At 39.4% G+C, this 14,194-nt stretch overlaps 1 protein-coding gene across 2 annotated transcripts in view; it reads right to left on the bottom strand.

The window, feature by feature from the left end:
• Positions 1 to 14,194, bottom strand: part of LOC150078368 (M-phase inducer phosphatase-like) — a 311,872-nt gene that overhangs the window by 277,313 nt on the left and 20,365 nt on the right. For both annotated transcript variants that reach the window (XM_090385423.1, XM_090385424.1), the window contains exon 2: positions 14,036 to 14,194. In XM_090385423.1, the coding sequence (XP_090241549.1) occupies positions 14,036 to 14,169 (134 nt within the window). In that variant the 5' untranslated portion in view covers positions 14,170 to 14,194. The remainder of the gene's footprint in view (positions 1 to 14,035) is intronic.

Here is a 14,194-nt window from a genome sequence, read left to right as displayed (position 1 = left end):
ATTTGGAGTGTGTCAGATCATTCATGGTTCTGTGAGTGCTAGAATTCACTTAATTATTTTATTCGTTGACATTTGGAGAGCATCGTCCTGAAGTATTCTACGACCCAGATTGAGGTAATCTCATTTATTCTTTTAACTATCATCACAATGTAGAATTTATTGAGCCTTGTAGCTGATTTATATTAATATAATTAGATATATCCTATCCACCCTGGTGCATTTTTTTATGTTAACTTCAATTTCTTTTTCAATGTTATCACAAAATCACGTAGCTCCCTGTTAGAGTTTGATAAACTTTTGTCAGCACATTCCCTAAAGAATTCTTCATGTGTGAATGGCAATGCAAAATACCAGCACTATTCAGTTTGTCAGCAACCTACACAAGATCATCAAATCATTTGGCCTAATGTGATTCAACACCTTCCTTCTACTGTTAACATAATTAAAGTCTTTGCTGCTTTTCTTTGCCAGAGACTTCTTGTAATCTTCCTTAGCTTGCCTAAACTACTTTGCAACATGATTGAAGTGTAATTTATATATACCATAGGCTTCGGTACCACCTGATAATTTATATGCATCTCATGCATTCTTCTTTATCACAAGTCTCATCAGTTCGTCTGACATCCACTTTGGTCGAAGCCTTGAACAGTATTTCTTAGTTTGTATGAAAATAGCCTATGTGATTACTTCCCTGAATGTTTTCTATTTAGAATTTGCTGTTGGTAACGTCATCAGTCCCACTGCATAGAATTTAAAAACAGTCTGAAACCATTGTATTTACCCTTATAAGAGCAAAAGTCCTTTCCTTTACTCTTGAGAGTAGTTATGTTTTTAAGTAAATCCCACATCAGCACATTGTGATCACTGCCACTCAGAAGGTTCTTAATGCATGAATAATCGCTGTTGATAACCAGATCAAGAATACTGCTTCCTTTTGTTGCCTCTTTAACATGCTGCTGTAGAAATCAGTCATCCAAGAAACCCAGAAGAGTCTTGCTAGTGTGTGAGTGATTCTTGATTCTTGCACTGCTTCTATAAGAAGATTCTAAATGATTCTTGCACTGCTTCTATAAGAAGCAGTACAAGAATCATTTACTCCTCTGCCTGCATCCCTAGTTAATCTATTATTCTTATTTCCCTCCACCCCAGGCTAGCAGTTTTCCAACCCATCTAACACTGCCACAACAGCTCAGTAAATATTCTTGCATCAGCAAAACTGCCTAAAATATAAATAAAAAAAACAAAAAGAATTATCAAAAGTTTACATAAAGGAATTTTTTGACATTGAATTAAAATTTCCAGTGTAATTAGTCTAGATGGCCATTATTCAGGGTTGGTGGATCAATTAGTTCTGAATCGTTGAGGTACTGTTTTTTTTTGAACCACGGATTTAACTTTTTAGAAAGTATGGATGCAGTCCAGTGTCAATTTCTTCTTCTGCAAAGATTGTTTGTTTGTTATTTGGTTTTTAAGAGCATTAGCAACTAAGGCATATTGCTCCGGGAATATGCGGTGGTCATTCCCTGCCCTTTCCGCATCCTCCGTATTTGGTGGTCACGGGCTCGAATCCCAGCCTAATCAAGAAGCGTGTGCTACACACTGCTGCTCCTGCCCACCTGGCTATGGAGGCGCCTTTCTGCAAAGAGTTGCAAAAGTGAATCATCTGATTCTTCCTTCACTTCAATGTACATTTTTCTTGAGTTTCACAAGGCATTTCTAGTGGGTTCTTTTTTTAAGGATTTTTGTTTCCCTTTCTTTTGTTACCATGAATATTAAGAAGTACAGATATAGGAGTGGCAGCTTATTTGCCCTTCTATGTGGATTTTTATGAGCTTGGCATATAGCATGGGATGGTAGTAAATGACTCTTTCAGTGGGACAGTCATTTCAGTTTGATATGTTCAGCTCTGCCTCCAGTCTCTGCCTCTGATTTTTTGCACCACAAAATGAAATCATATTTTTGAATCATATTTGGCAAGGGGCTCTTTAGAAAGTTTCCATATTTCTGGAATTTAAAGCACCTTAAAGGATTTATGTACTGAGCAATTAATATATATGACAAGCTTTGACTGAATTAGGAGACATTGGTGAATTAAACATAAGTATGAGATTTTAGTGGTAACTAAATTCCCATCCCTAAAAAAAATGTTTTTAGCTGTCACTCATTGAGTTTTCAGTTCAGAACAGATTTCCTCTTCAGACACTTCAAGAAGATCCTATTCTGAGATACCTCAAGTTGAATTCTGTGTCTTGTGGGGTTAAACTGTGATTGGCATTCCCCCAATTGATGTGGCTTGAAGGAGCTGTTCTGAATGTTTTTCACCTAGTCTTTTTGAGGATATGGCCTGCATAAAGCTGTTTGAAAATATCACCGTTCTTTATCCAGAAGGGTTGGCAGGCTTTCCTGCCAACCCTTCTGGATAAAGAACGGTGATATTTTTCTTATGGGCTTCTCACCAGTAGAGTCACTTATCAGGTATAAAAGTGTTGGGCCTAATATTTCTTCAGTTCACTATCTTTTTGCCAACGTGATCTTATCTGGGTCACTCAATATCAGGTAGGGGCCATGTTGGAGTTCCAGAAGAATTTAGAGTATCAGGATTTATAGTTGTTTGTATTTTGTTTCAGTGCCAGAGCTCCCCACCAACATGGGAAACCAGAAAAGATGCCCACTGCCTGGCATGCAATAAATGTGCCCAGGAGTGGGACACCATTAAATTTTACATCCATGACCAGTTTCTCTTGTGTTTGAATACAGTATCCTATAAAGACCAGATAGTGTGAATGATATTTGGTTTATGTAGTGTAGTGTAGTGTAGTGTAAAGTTGTTCATCCGGTTTCTTAGCCAAGGGGCCTGTGGAACACCACCAACCCCTAGTTACCATACCAGGTGTAGGGAGCAAAGCCAGGTAGTAGCAATTAAATTCTCTGACTGGGCAAACCCTGGCTTCGCCTGAGCTTACCAGGGAGAGCCCCCTATTAAAAGAAATGTTAAATTTTATTTTATTTAGAGAAGTGGGGGGGATAGCATAAGCTTGAGAGCACAGATTAAGACAAAGAAGGTGGATAGGAAGATTTCTACCAGGAAATAAGTAAAAAGGTACAAAGAAGCAACCCAATAATAGAAATCTATCCTGAACACAAAATTACCCTTGCAGGCCCACTAGCTGATTGATTCTAGGCAAGCCACCTCAGGACAACCAGTCCTGTTGAAGCAGGGACTAAAGTGGTGTGTTGACACTGGGCTCCTCGCCTTTCCAAATAGGTCACAGTGCATGCCAAAAACATCTGATTGCTATGGTGTTAGCCTGGAATCTAGGCTATGGGTGTTGGATTCTAGTTATGCTAATCTGGAGGGTACCAGTAGCATCACTGGAAGACCCTCCCCTTACCATGTATAGATGCCCATGTCAAGAGGTAGTATCAATGACATACAGTGTAGGAAATTGTATAAAAACAGAAAGAAATAGGTGTTTGGAAATTATTAATGGAATATAATGCATAAATACACCGATGAGCCAAAACATTATTTCGAGAGGGTCGTTTTGAAAATCGAAGCAACTGCAGGTGAATTGCGGCGTGTGCACGGGTCGGGACACGGTATAAAAAACACCTGATACTGAGCTCCATTAATCAGTGTTACTCTTGTTCTTCAGATGGGAAAGGCAGCAGACTTAAGTGAGTTTGACAAAGGCCAAACTGGGTCAGAGCATATCCGAAACGGCACAGCTGGTGGGGTCAGCCGTGTTTAGTACCTACTAGGAGTGGTCTGAGAAGGGAAACCCACAAACCGCCTGCGAGGTGTTGGACAACCATGGCTCGTCAATGCTCAAGGTGAGCAAAGGCTCTCCCGGATGGTACATGGCAACAGAAGGGCGACTGTGGCATAACTCACTGGTAATTAGAATGCTGGTGACAGGAGTAATGTATAACAACACATGGTACATCGAACCCTACTGAAAACGGAGCTGCGTGCTTTAGGCCACTCCGAGTGCCCATACTAACCACGGTTCACCGGCGACAGTGCCTACAATGGGCACGCGAGCATCGAAACTGGAAGAAGGTTATCTGGTCCCATGAATCACGTTTCCTGTTGTACCATGTGGACAGCCAGGTATGTGTGCATCGTTTAAATGGGGGAGTAATGGCATCTGGATGCACCATGGGACAAAAACAAGCCGGTCGTGGCGGTGTCATGCTTTGGGCGATGTTCTGTTGGGATACCCTGGGGTCCAGTCATCCATGTGCCAGTCACTCTGATGTCTACCACCTACCCAAACATCATTGCTGACCAGGTACACCCTTTCATGGCAACAGTCTTCCCCCTCTGGCGGTGCCGTCTTTCAGCAGGATTATGCACGATGCCACACTGCCCAGATTGTTCGAGACTGATTCATGGAACATGAGGAAGACTTCCAGGTATTGCCCTGGCCTCCAAATTCCCCAGACATCAATCTCATCAAGTATCTATGGTTTGTGTTGGATCAGCAACTACGATCTGCGGCATTTCAACCACAGACCTTACAGGAGTTAAAGGATCTCCTGGTTATGTGTTGGTACCAGATATGACAAGACACATTTAGAAATCTTCTAGAGTACATGCCTTGCCGAGTAAGGGCTGTTTTGGCTGCACGAGGAGCACCAACATCATATTAGATAGGTGGTCATAATGTTTTGGCTGATCGGTGTACATCATGGTTCATTTCCAGCCAGCCCATTTCCTCTGGCCTTGTACAGTTGACAGCCCTCAGTGAAATACTTGTTACGTGAAAAGTAAATTCTGTCCATGTTTCTTGATCAGAAGCTTCTCATTCCCGTATTTTATCAACAGCATAGAGAAATAAGTTCATCACGTTGAGAAATTGGCAAAATTTTGATGACAGGCTGCCACTGAAGCAGGATAGATTAAATTTTCTGCTGTCTTCTACTCAGATCAATCGAGTTTGTCATAGTACAAAATACAGTATGAACATGTAAAGTAATGAAATTTTGTTTACTCTAAGTGCTGATGCAAAGCAGTTTTATTAATTTCCAAACATTAGGAGTTGAAGAGCTTCTTGAGGATGAAATGTCAAGTTGCTGAGAGAGAGAGAGAGCACGTGGTTTATTTATTTATTTAGAAATAGACACATTATTATTACCAAGTAATAATCTACTGGCTTTAGAAAAGAAAAGTTGACAACCGTGACTTGCTTCTTCACTACATGCTCGACGTAAAAATCGGCACTTTTATGTTTGTCAGTCAGAAGCCTTTTTATAGCAATTTCATAAGATCGGAGCATTTACTTATGGCAGTCAAAAGTCCAATGCTGCCAAACATACAACATATTCATTCCCACAATGGGCATGTTAGTAGAGAAGGTGGCAAATAAATTTTGAACCCCATTAAGTTAAATAATATTTAATTTTAACTTAAGGTACTGTAGAGAACAGGAAGCCCACAGCTTCCAAGCTGTAACAAATTGATCATTTTCGACAGAAACAAGCTCCTTAGATAGTTCATATATAAAAGATCCATATCACATTGGGCCATCCACTGAGACCTGAACCACCAGTTTTTGCAGTACAAAAGAGGACAAAGCTTCTCAGAATTTGTCAATTAAGTTCTTGTGCAGTCCAACACAGAAGATGAGTGCTTACTCTTTTCTCACCATCATTCTAGTACCTCAAGATGGTATCTATTAGCTTAAGTTTATCAAAGCATGATATAAAAGAGGTTTGTTTGTTATTTGGTTTTTAGGAGCATTAGCAACTAAGACCATATTGCTCCGGGATATGCGGTGGTCATTCCCCGACCTCTCCGCATCTTCCGTATTTGGTGGTGACGGGCTCGAACCCTGGTCTAATCAAGAAGCGTGTGCTACGCACTGCTGCTCCTTCCCACCTGGCTACGGAGGCGCCATATAAAAGAGGGGTGACCAAAAATGGATCTCATATTGTAAAGGGTTTCCCAATACGAGATGCATTATAATGATGCTTTTTGATCTTTTTTTGTTTAAATATTTAGCCAAATCAAAATTTATACAATAAAAATAATGCACACAACCGCACATTAGTTAATCTTTATGTAGCTTGAGACTTAAACAGCCCTAAACCATTACAAATTAAAAATGTTACACCCTTTGGCAACTTGTGGAATACTGTCATATTGTCAGTTCTCACTTTGGGCAGCTACCCACCCACCAATGAGGAGGCAATTATTTCCAAAACAGTGTCACTTGAATAGTGACACTAAACTGAGAATAAGTAACATTATACTTCTCTATGAAAAAGTATTACTTTTTCAAGGTGTAAGAACAGGAAAATTGTTCAAAATTTCACACAATATGAGTTGCATTATGATGCCCTTTGATGCAAATTTTGCATCAACAATTTAGCTATGTACAAAATTATGCTAAATACCCTACATTTTAAAAGAAAAGCACAATAAAATGTCATCTATTAACTAACTGTCATCTAATAATTTGAAAATTATTAGATGAAGTAATTTTTGCAGGTAATTTCTGTAATCTGTATCTTTATTCTATGTCTCCAAGGTACTGAGTGAAATATACACTGAGTGATCACTAAATTATGACCACCCCTATGAAATTTTAATGCGACCTGTTGACCACATGAGGAACGAGAGTGTGCAGTTAGTCGACCTACGTAACATAGATAAGGTATCAGTGGTTCAGTAGGTAATAAAATTCAGAGCGTGATGGGTAAAAGGAAGGATTTAACAAACTTTGATAAAGGACAGATTGTGGGAGCTCTACAATTTCCCAAATGGCTGAACTGGTGGGGTGTTAGACAGCCGCCATTGTTAATGTGTACCAGGAATGGCATCAAAATGGTCAAACGACGTGACAGCAAAACTGCAAAGGTCAGCAAAAGATTGATGCTAGAAGTGAGTGCCGGGTCCGACAACCCGTACAGACACAGCTGTTGAAAAGCTGACTACCCAATACAACATGGGCCAAAACAGAACAATATCTAGCATGACCATGTGTCACACGCTCGCACGTATGAGCTATACCAGCAGATGACCCCTACGGCATCCTCTCCTAACCAAGGTTTATTGGTGTAAAAGACTCGCCTGATGCAAAGAGCATGCAAGTTGGACATTAGAAGACTGGAAGAAGGTGTGCTGGTCGGATAAGTCATGCTATTTACTCCACACCGTCGATGGTCGTGTACAGATTTGGCATCAACAACATAAGGCTGTTAATGCATGGTATCAAAAGTGCAGACCGGTGGAAGTCGTTGTATGGTGTGGAACATGTTTCACTGGGAGGAACTTGGACCCCTGGTGCATGTGGAACAATGTATCACTGGTCTCCACTAGCGCCAACTGCTTGCTGACTGTGTATATCCCGCTATTCACACCTTTTCCCGAATTGCGACGGTGTCTTCCAAGATGACAATGTGCCGCACCATCAGGCACTTGATATGCAGGAATGGTTTGAGGAACACAGTTCTGACTTACAGCAAATTGATTGGCCTCCAAACTCCCCCGATATCAATATCATAGAGCATTTGTGGGACACTATGGAAAGGCATATCAGGCGTCTGGATACACCAATCACCTCCATACCTGCATTGCACACAGCTTGGTTGGTCATACCTCTTGAACGCTTCCGACACCTTGTCGAATCAATGTCACATCAGATAGTTGCTGTACTGAGGGAAAAAGGAGGACCTACAAAGTATTAGGTAGGTAGGTGATCACTCAGTGCATATATAGCATATATAGTTCATAATTCAGTGTATATTGTCTGTAGGAAAATAAGATTCAATTTACATAACATCAAATTTATATTAGCAGAGGCAAATGATGCAAGAAAGCAAGCTTACATAGCATCAGCCAAAAAAAAAAAAAAACAAACAAACAAAAAAAAAAACACTACAACAGATGGAAGTTCGTTCCAACTATCAACCACCTGCTGGCTAAAGGCAAATTTCCGCACATCTATTCTGCAATTGTCTTTCCTCAATTTGAATTTATGTCCCCTCATTTGAATAATCTGAGCAAGAGTAAGAATCCCACCAGCATTGAGCTTGCTCAAACCATCCAAGGCCTTATACACCTCAATTAGATCACCTTGCAAGTGATCTAACTGAGGTCTACAGAAACTACAATTTGCAGAACTTAAGTCTTTCTTGGTAAGAGCAACCCTTTGTTCCACTCACCAATTGCGTTACCCTTCCCTGTACTGGTTCCGGCAGCTCTACATTCTTCCTAAAATGAGGCCTCCAGACCTGTATGCAGTACTCAAAGTGTGGCCTGACAACTGCCTTATACAAGGGGACAATTATCCCCAGGTCCTTTTCATTCTCTACTACCCTGAGTGTAGTATTACCCAGTTGGTATGTTACTCTGGGGGTTACTGCTATTCATATACAGTATTTTACATTCTTAATACACCTTGCATATAATTATGCAAGATGTAGCAAGAATATAATTATATCAGTAACACTTAGGGCTATACTAGACAAATGCTTGAAGAGCGAGCATAGGCTGGCATCATGAACGCCTCCAAAACATCAAACTACACGTAGTGCTCCTAACGTCAGATCTTTTCAAACTAGACGGGGCACTTCTAAAATTTAATTGGATAATACCAACGGCTCACTTTTTCTATTCCCATTTTCAAGTTGGGTGTATTGCACATTTATGTAGTGTTGATTGCACGTAGAAAGAGAAAACAACGATTGTGGCGTCATCCAGCAAATTCAAATATGTTTTAAAAAAAAGTTTTATGTTGTTTGAAACACACAGGAAGTTTCCTGAGAATTTTTATTTTATTTTATGGAATGCTGATACAGAGTTTTTATTAACTTATATTAATTAATAATGAAAAAAAAAATGCAAAATTTGATACTGTGATGCAGATACTGATGTTTGCATCTATGCTTTATGTGCTGTACCGACAGGCCCACTCCCACTAATTGGAAATATTTCTGAAATGCTGTTCTTTGTTTGTAAAATTATTTTATTTCTACCTGCTATTCTTTTATTAGGAGATTAAAGTATTTGTAAGACTCTTGTGTCTTACAGAATTACTTTCAGTAACATAAAGGGTAACTTTCTGTTTGATTTAACCGCACAGACTTCTCAGAATAAAACACCTATGTTCCTGTCTTTCCACCACTCGACATTATTTCCAGATGGAACACTGATGAGTACTTTCCATCCTTTTGAAGCAGAAAATAATCTCTACTACCCACACAGTAACGGAGTACTTTCCATTCAATAGAGGATTAGTGTTGTTTGATTTTATGAATGTTCATGAGAAGACACTAGTTTTCAAAGTTTTAACACAGCTATCATTAGAAATATTTTCTTGAAATTTTGTTAGATCAAATATTTTATTTATTTATTTTTTTTTTATGTGAACCCCAAACACGAGATGTATTAGAACCTATAGTACTTGGTACCATGCTTGGGTTGGAGGTTGAGAAGACGAAAGAAGATATTTGTTGACATTGGACTTGAACTTCTGTAGATTGTAATTTTCAGGAAATACGTATGAAGGAAGGTTGTTCCAGAAAACGGCAGTTGAATGAATAAATGAGGAGGATGTAAAGTTGGTTCTGTGAGTTTGGAGTTGGACAGTAAATGGATGTTGGATGGTGGCAGCATGTGTTCGGACTGTTTTGAAAGAGAGAGCGGGAATTATAGAAGCCAGTTCAGAAGAACAGTGCCCATAGAAGTATCTGTAGAAAAGGCATGCAGCAGAAACAGTACGTCTATGAGAAAGCGAGTGGAGAGACTCTGTTAGAGATGAATCATTAATTAACCTAACTACCCTCTTCTGAATGGAATCAAGAAGCCTGAGAGAGGTTTTGGGGACACCACTCCAGATGTGGGAACAATATTCCATGGCAGGGCGGATTTGCGATTTATACAGAGTGAGCTGCTGTTTGGAAGAAAAGTAACGCCGAGAGCGAAAGAGAAAACCAAGTTTTTTAGATGCAGTGGAAGCAATATTTGTAATGTGCTTGTGCCAAGAGAGATTAGAAGTCAGGGTAATCCCCAAAAGAGATATATCATTTTCTCTAGAAATTGGAGTGTCACTAGAGATAAGCATAGGAGCAGAAGAATCCTTTTGCGAGATATAAGACAAGACTGAGTTTTAGAAGGGTTGAAATCAACTAAGTTGTCTTTGCCCCACTGGAGAATTGCCTAAGATCGGCATTTCAGCAATTGGTAGCAAATTTTCGAAAAATTGAAGCTGATTGAGCAGGACAAGGTTTCTCAAAATGGAAAGTGGAATGCAATGTGCTATCATCGGCAAAACTATGGATAGGATTTCCAGTCAATGGAAGAAGGTCATTAATATACAAGAGGAAAAGAGTGGGGGAAAGAACTGAACCTTGGGGGACACCGGCATTAGTGGAGAAGTTAGAAGACAGAGAGCTATCTACCATCACCCTCAGTGAGCGATCAGAGAGAAAACTGGATAACCAATTACTAAAAACAGTTGGCAAACCATAAGATGGAAGCTTGTTTAGAAGACCTTTATGCCAAACACGATCAAAAGCCTTTGAGATGTCAAGAGCAACTACTTGTGTTTCACCGAACCTTTCCATTGAATTAGTCCATAAATGGGTAACATAAGCCAGAATATCACCAGTGGATCGACACTGATGGAATCCATACTGGCGATCGTTGATCAGACGGAAGGTTTCAAGGTAGTTTAAGAGTTGGCGGTTAATTGATTTCTCCATTACTTTAGAAAGAGTAGAAGTAATTGCAATGGGACGATAATTGGATGGGAGGGATTTGTCACTCTTTTTAGGAACTGGCTGGATATGAGCAAATTTCCAAGCAGAAGGAAAAACACCTTTTAAATAAGAAAGTGAAAAAAGGCGGCAAAGAATAGGAGTAAGTTCAGGAGCATAGGTTGAGAACAAGTGGAGAAATACCACCAGGACCTGGAGCTTTCTTAGCATCAAGATTCATCAAAATCCTTCTGATATCCTTTTGACGGAAGACCACAGGAGGCATTGAATGGAGTGTGTTGGGATTTTAAAGTGAAGTGTGGGATAAAGGATTCCATTCCTACAAGAATAATTTCACTGACACGATCTGAGCAAATGTTGACATCAGAAGTTTTGAAACAGTAATCCGACCAAGGAAAAGAAGTCTCGCAGGGCATCCCATTTTGCATTCTTGTAATGCCAAACAACACGAGGTTGGGAATAGCCATGAGATAAAGGTTCCATTGGAGAAGAGACAATCACCAAGTTGTGATCTGAAGTGCCTAAAGGACCTCTCACTTCGACCGTGTACTTAGATGGGTTGTTTGTGAGAAAAAGATCAAGCATATTGGCTGTATGATTAGGATTGTCAGGTATTCTTGTAGGTAAATGATCAATCTGTGCTAGGTCATTAGTAATTGCAAAAGCCTCAGCATCTCGACCTGCTGGGTCGGTGTGACTAGAAAACGAAAGCCAGCTGGAGTTGTGAACATTAAAATCACCAAGGATTAATTACCTCACTGTTAGGAAAGTTGGACTGGAGAAAGTCAAAGAGCTCCAAGTGATTAGTGGAGTTGGGAGAACGGTAGAGACAACAGATGAATTTGACACAATGAGGTAGAGAGATTTTAAGCCAGAGGAGATCAAAGAGAGGAGATTCCAAATTGCCAAGTCTCTGACAGGGAATATCAGAAAGGACATATGCACAAGTACCACCTTTGAGACGAAAGGAATCATACAGCGAATAATTTGGGCATCTGAGATGAGCAGTACTTGAATCAACCAATAACTGAGATTCTTTCAGAAAAAGTACATGGGGTTTGGCAGACTGCAAGTGGAAACATTTCTGGATATACATCCAGAAAAGGTGCTGTACCGTTACTGATCCCTAAAAACAATTACAATAAAGTAAATTTTTTTTTTTTTTTTTTTAATCAAATGTCCATTGCAGTGTTATCAGTTTTTTTCCTGTTTTCAGTGTGGCTTTCAATATATGAATTTCCTCGATTTTGTGTGAGTAGATGCAATACACATTGAAGAAAGGAAGTACAATCTTTTCGTTTTTCAAAAACAATCCGTTGCAATTCTTTTGATTATGTTTTTTGTGCCAAGAAACAACTGCATGCATCATTTTATTATTATCCCCCCCCCCATATCACGCTGATAAGTGCCAAGAAACAACTGCATGCATCATTTTATTATTATCCCCCCCCATATCACGCTTACTGTCACGACATGCTGTCACAATAACTTTCAAAAAAGAAAGACACCAAAGTTATGTTTGAAACGAAAGGTTTTCAAAATTTGTTTTGGAAGAAGACAGAGACCGCACATGATTCTCATTTATTAACGCCGACATTAGTTGTACTGTTGCAGCAAATATTCTTCAGCAGTTTTCCGATTACTGTTTTCATCTTATTTAATAATAACAAAGTTCTTTATTAACTTAAATTGTGTACATTCATGATTTCGTACACAGATAACCCAGAATCTACCAATAAATTGTCTCTGCAAGTGAACAAACTTGTATTTTGTTAACTAATAAACCAGTACTAAAATAGAAGTAATGTTTACAATAAATATAAGGTCGAGAACTCAGCTTTCTGATTCTTCTCGTTGTTACATAGTTCATCCCAGTTCGGAAACATTTATTTTCCAATTTCAATACAACACTTTGCCTTTATTTCTTTGCTGGAGTAGTCTTTTAATGACGTGTTGTTCAAGGGAGGCCTCCTTTCCACCTCACAAATAAACTCTTCTGTGTCAAGCATAGTCTTCCCCAAAGCATAATGAACAAACCAATTAAGACCAAACCACCCAATGCATGGGGAGAATGTCTCCTCAGGCTATACAAATGCCAAGGCGTATACGTGCTTGTAATGCATCCGAAGGCGTTGGCAAGCGTTTTATGCCAGCTTACATCATCCTAAGCTGGCATAAAACGGCATTCGAAATGCCTGTCTAGTTTGCATACCTCTACTTTCTATAAAACAAGCCGATGCCATGCTTCAAGTGCTTGTCTAGTATAGCCCTTACAGTTCATTTACATAAGGGCTTTACATATGTCTTCCGGTGTGTCTTTTCATTGTTGTAAAATACCACTTATCTGCTGATTTATCTGGAATAAAGTCCTGCAGAGAAGGACCATTCATATGTATCACCAATAAATCATTCAGAGTGGAGGAATTCATAGATGACCTCAACTTCTCTTTCATTAGATTAATTTGACCAAAATCTCATTCATTAGATTAATTTGACCAAAATCTCATTCACTCCGATGTCTTCACCTGAAACTCAAATTATCAAATTTATTTACTATACTCCTAGCATTGGTGTACATGCACCTATTTTTACTCTTAGTTATCCTAACATAGCCCATGTATTTACTTGTTCCATAATAACCATCAGCAGTCCTGGAAATCCCCAGCACCTTGCTTTCCAAGTTGCTGCTCATTCATAGAAGCAGTGCCAGAATCACTTTCACCCCTGCCTGCGGCTACTGTTAATCTATTAGTCTGTGAATACCCTCCCCAAGCTAGCAGTTTTCCGATCCAAATCAGCAAATATTCTCGTGCCCTTTCTATTTATCCCATCCTTGTAGAAACACTCTCTTCTGTTCACAAGCACAGACCAGGCTAAAAAAAATTCTATGTGAGCCTTGCACAATCTCTCCAGGGTCGAATTGATTGACAAAGCTCTCAATCATATACTTCCACCCATCATGTCTGGGCATAATTGCAGACACTTTCAAATTTAACCATAACACACGACTTTTTTCCAACATTGACCTGTACTTGCTAAGTAAGTCTGCAGATCTCCTACTCTTAATGTCATTGGTGCCAATGTGTACAACAATATCACCCTTTGTGCCCTTAAAAGATGATATCTGCTCTACAACGTCATCTACTTTTGCCCCTGGCAGACCAGGCCACGGACAAAAAGTCATGTTTCTAAAAGTCATGTGATGACTTTTAAAAACATATCTACATATAAACTGAAGTCTGCCTGTAATTTGTTTACTTTCAGTTTTAGAGGGGAAAAAAAATAAAGAAGCAATAGTATTACTTACCCATCTGTTGAAAGGCCACTGAGATTGAAAGTTAAATCTGTAATTGGAGATAGAGCTTTTCCAGGAAGGTCAGGAGAACTGTATAAGCAAAGGTTCAGTTTTTGCCGTACTCTGTCCTGAATAGCAGACATCATATCAGTAAGTTAGTAGCAAATGCAC

This window comes from Mastigoproctus giganteus, chromosome 11 (genome assembly GCF_048544385.1).
Source record: "Mastigoproctus giganteus isolate SK-2022 chromosome 11, ASM4854438v1, whole genome shotgun sequence".
Taxonomy (NCBI): Eukaryota; Metazoa; Arthropoda; class Arachnida; order Uropygi; family Thelyphonidae; genus Mastigoproctus; species Mastigoproctus giganteus.
This window is presented reverse-complemented; position numbering and strand designations above follow the sequence as displayed.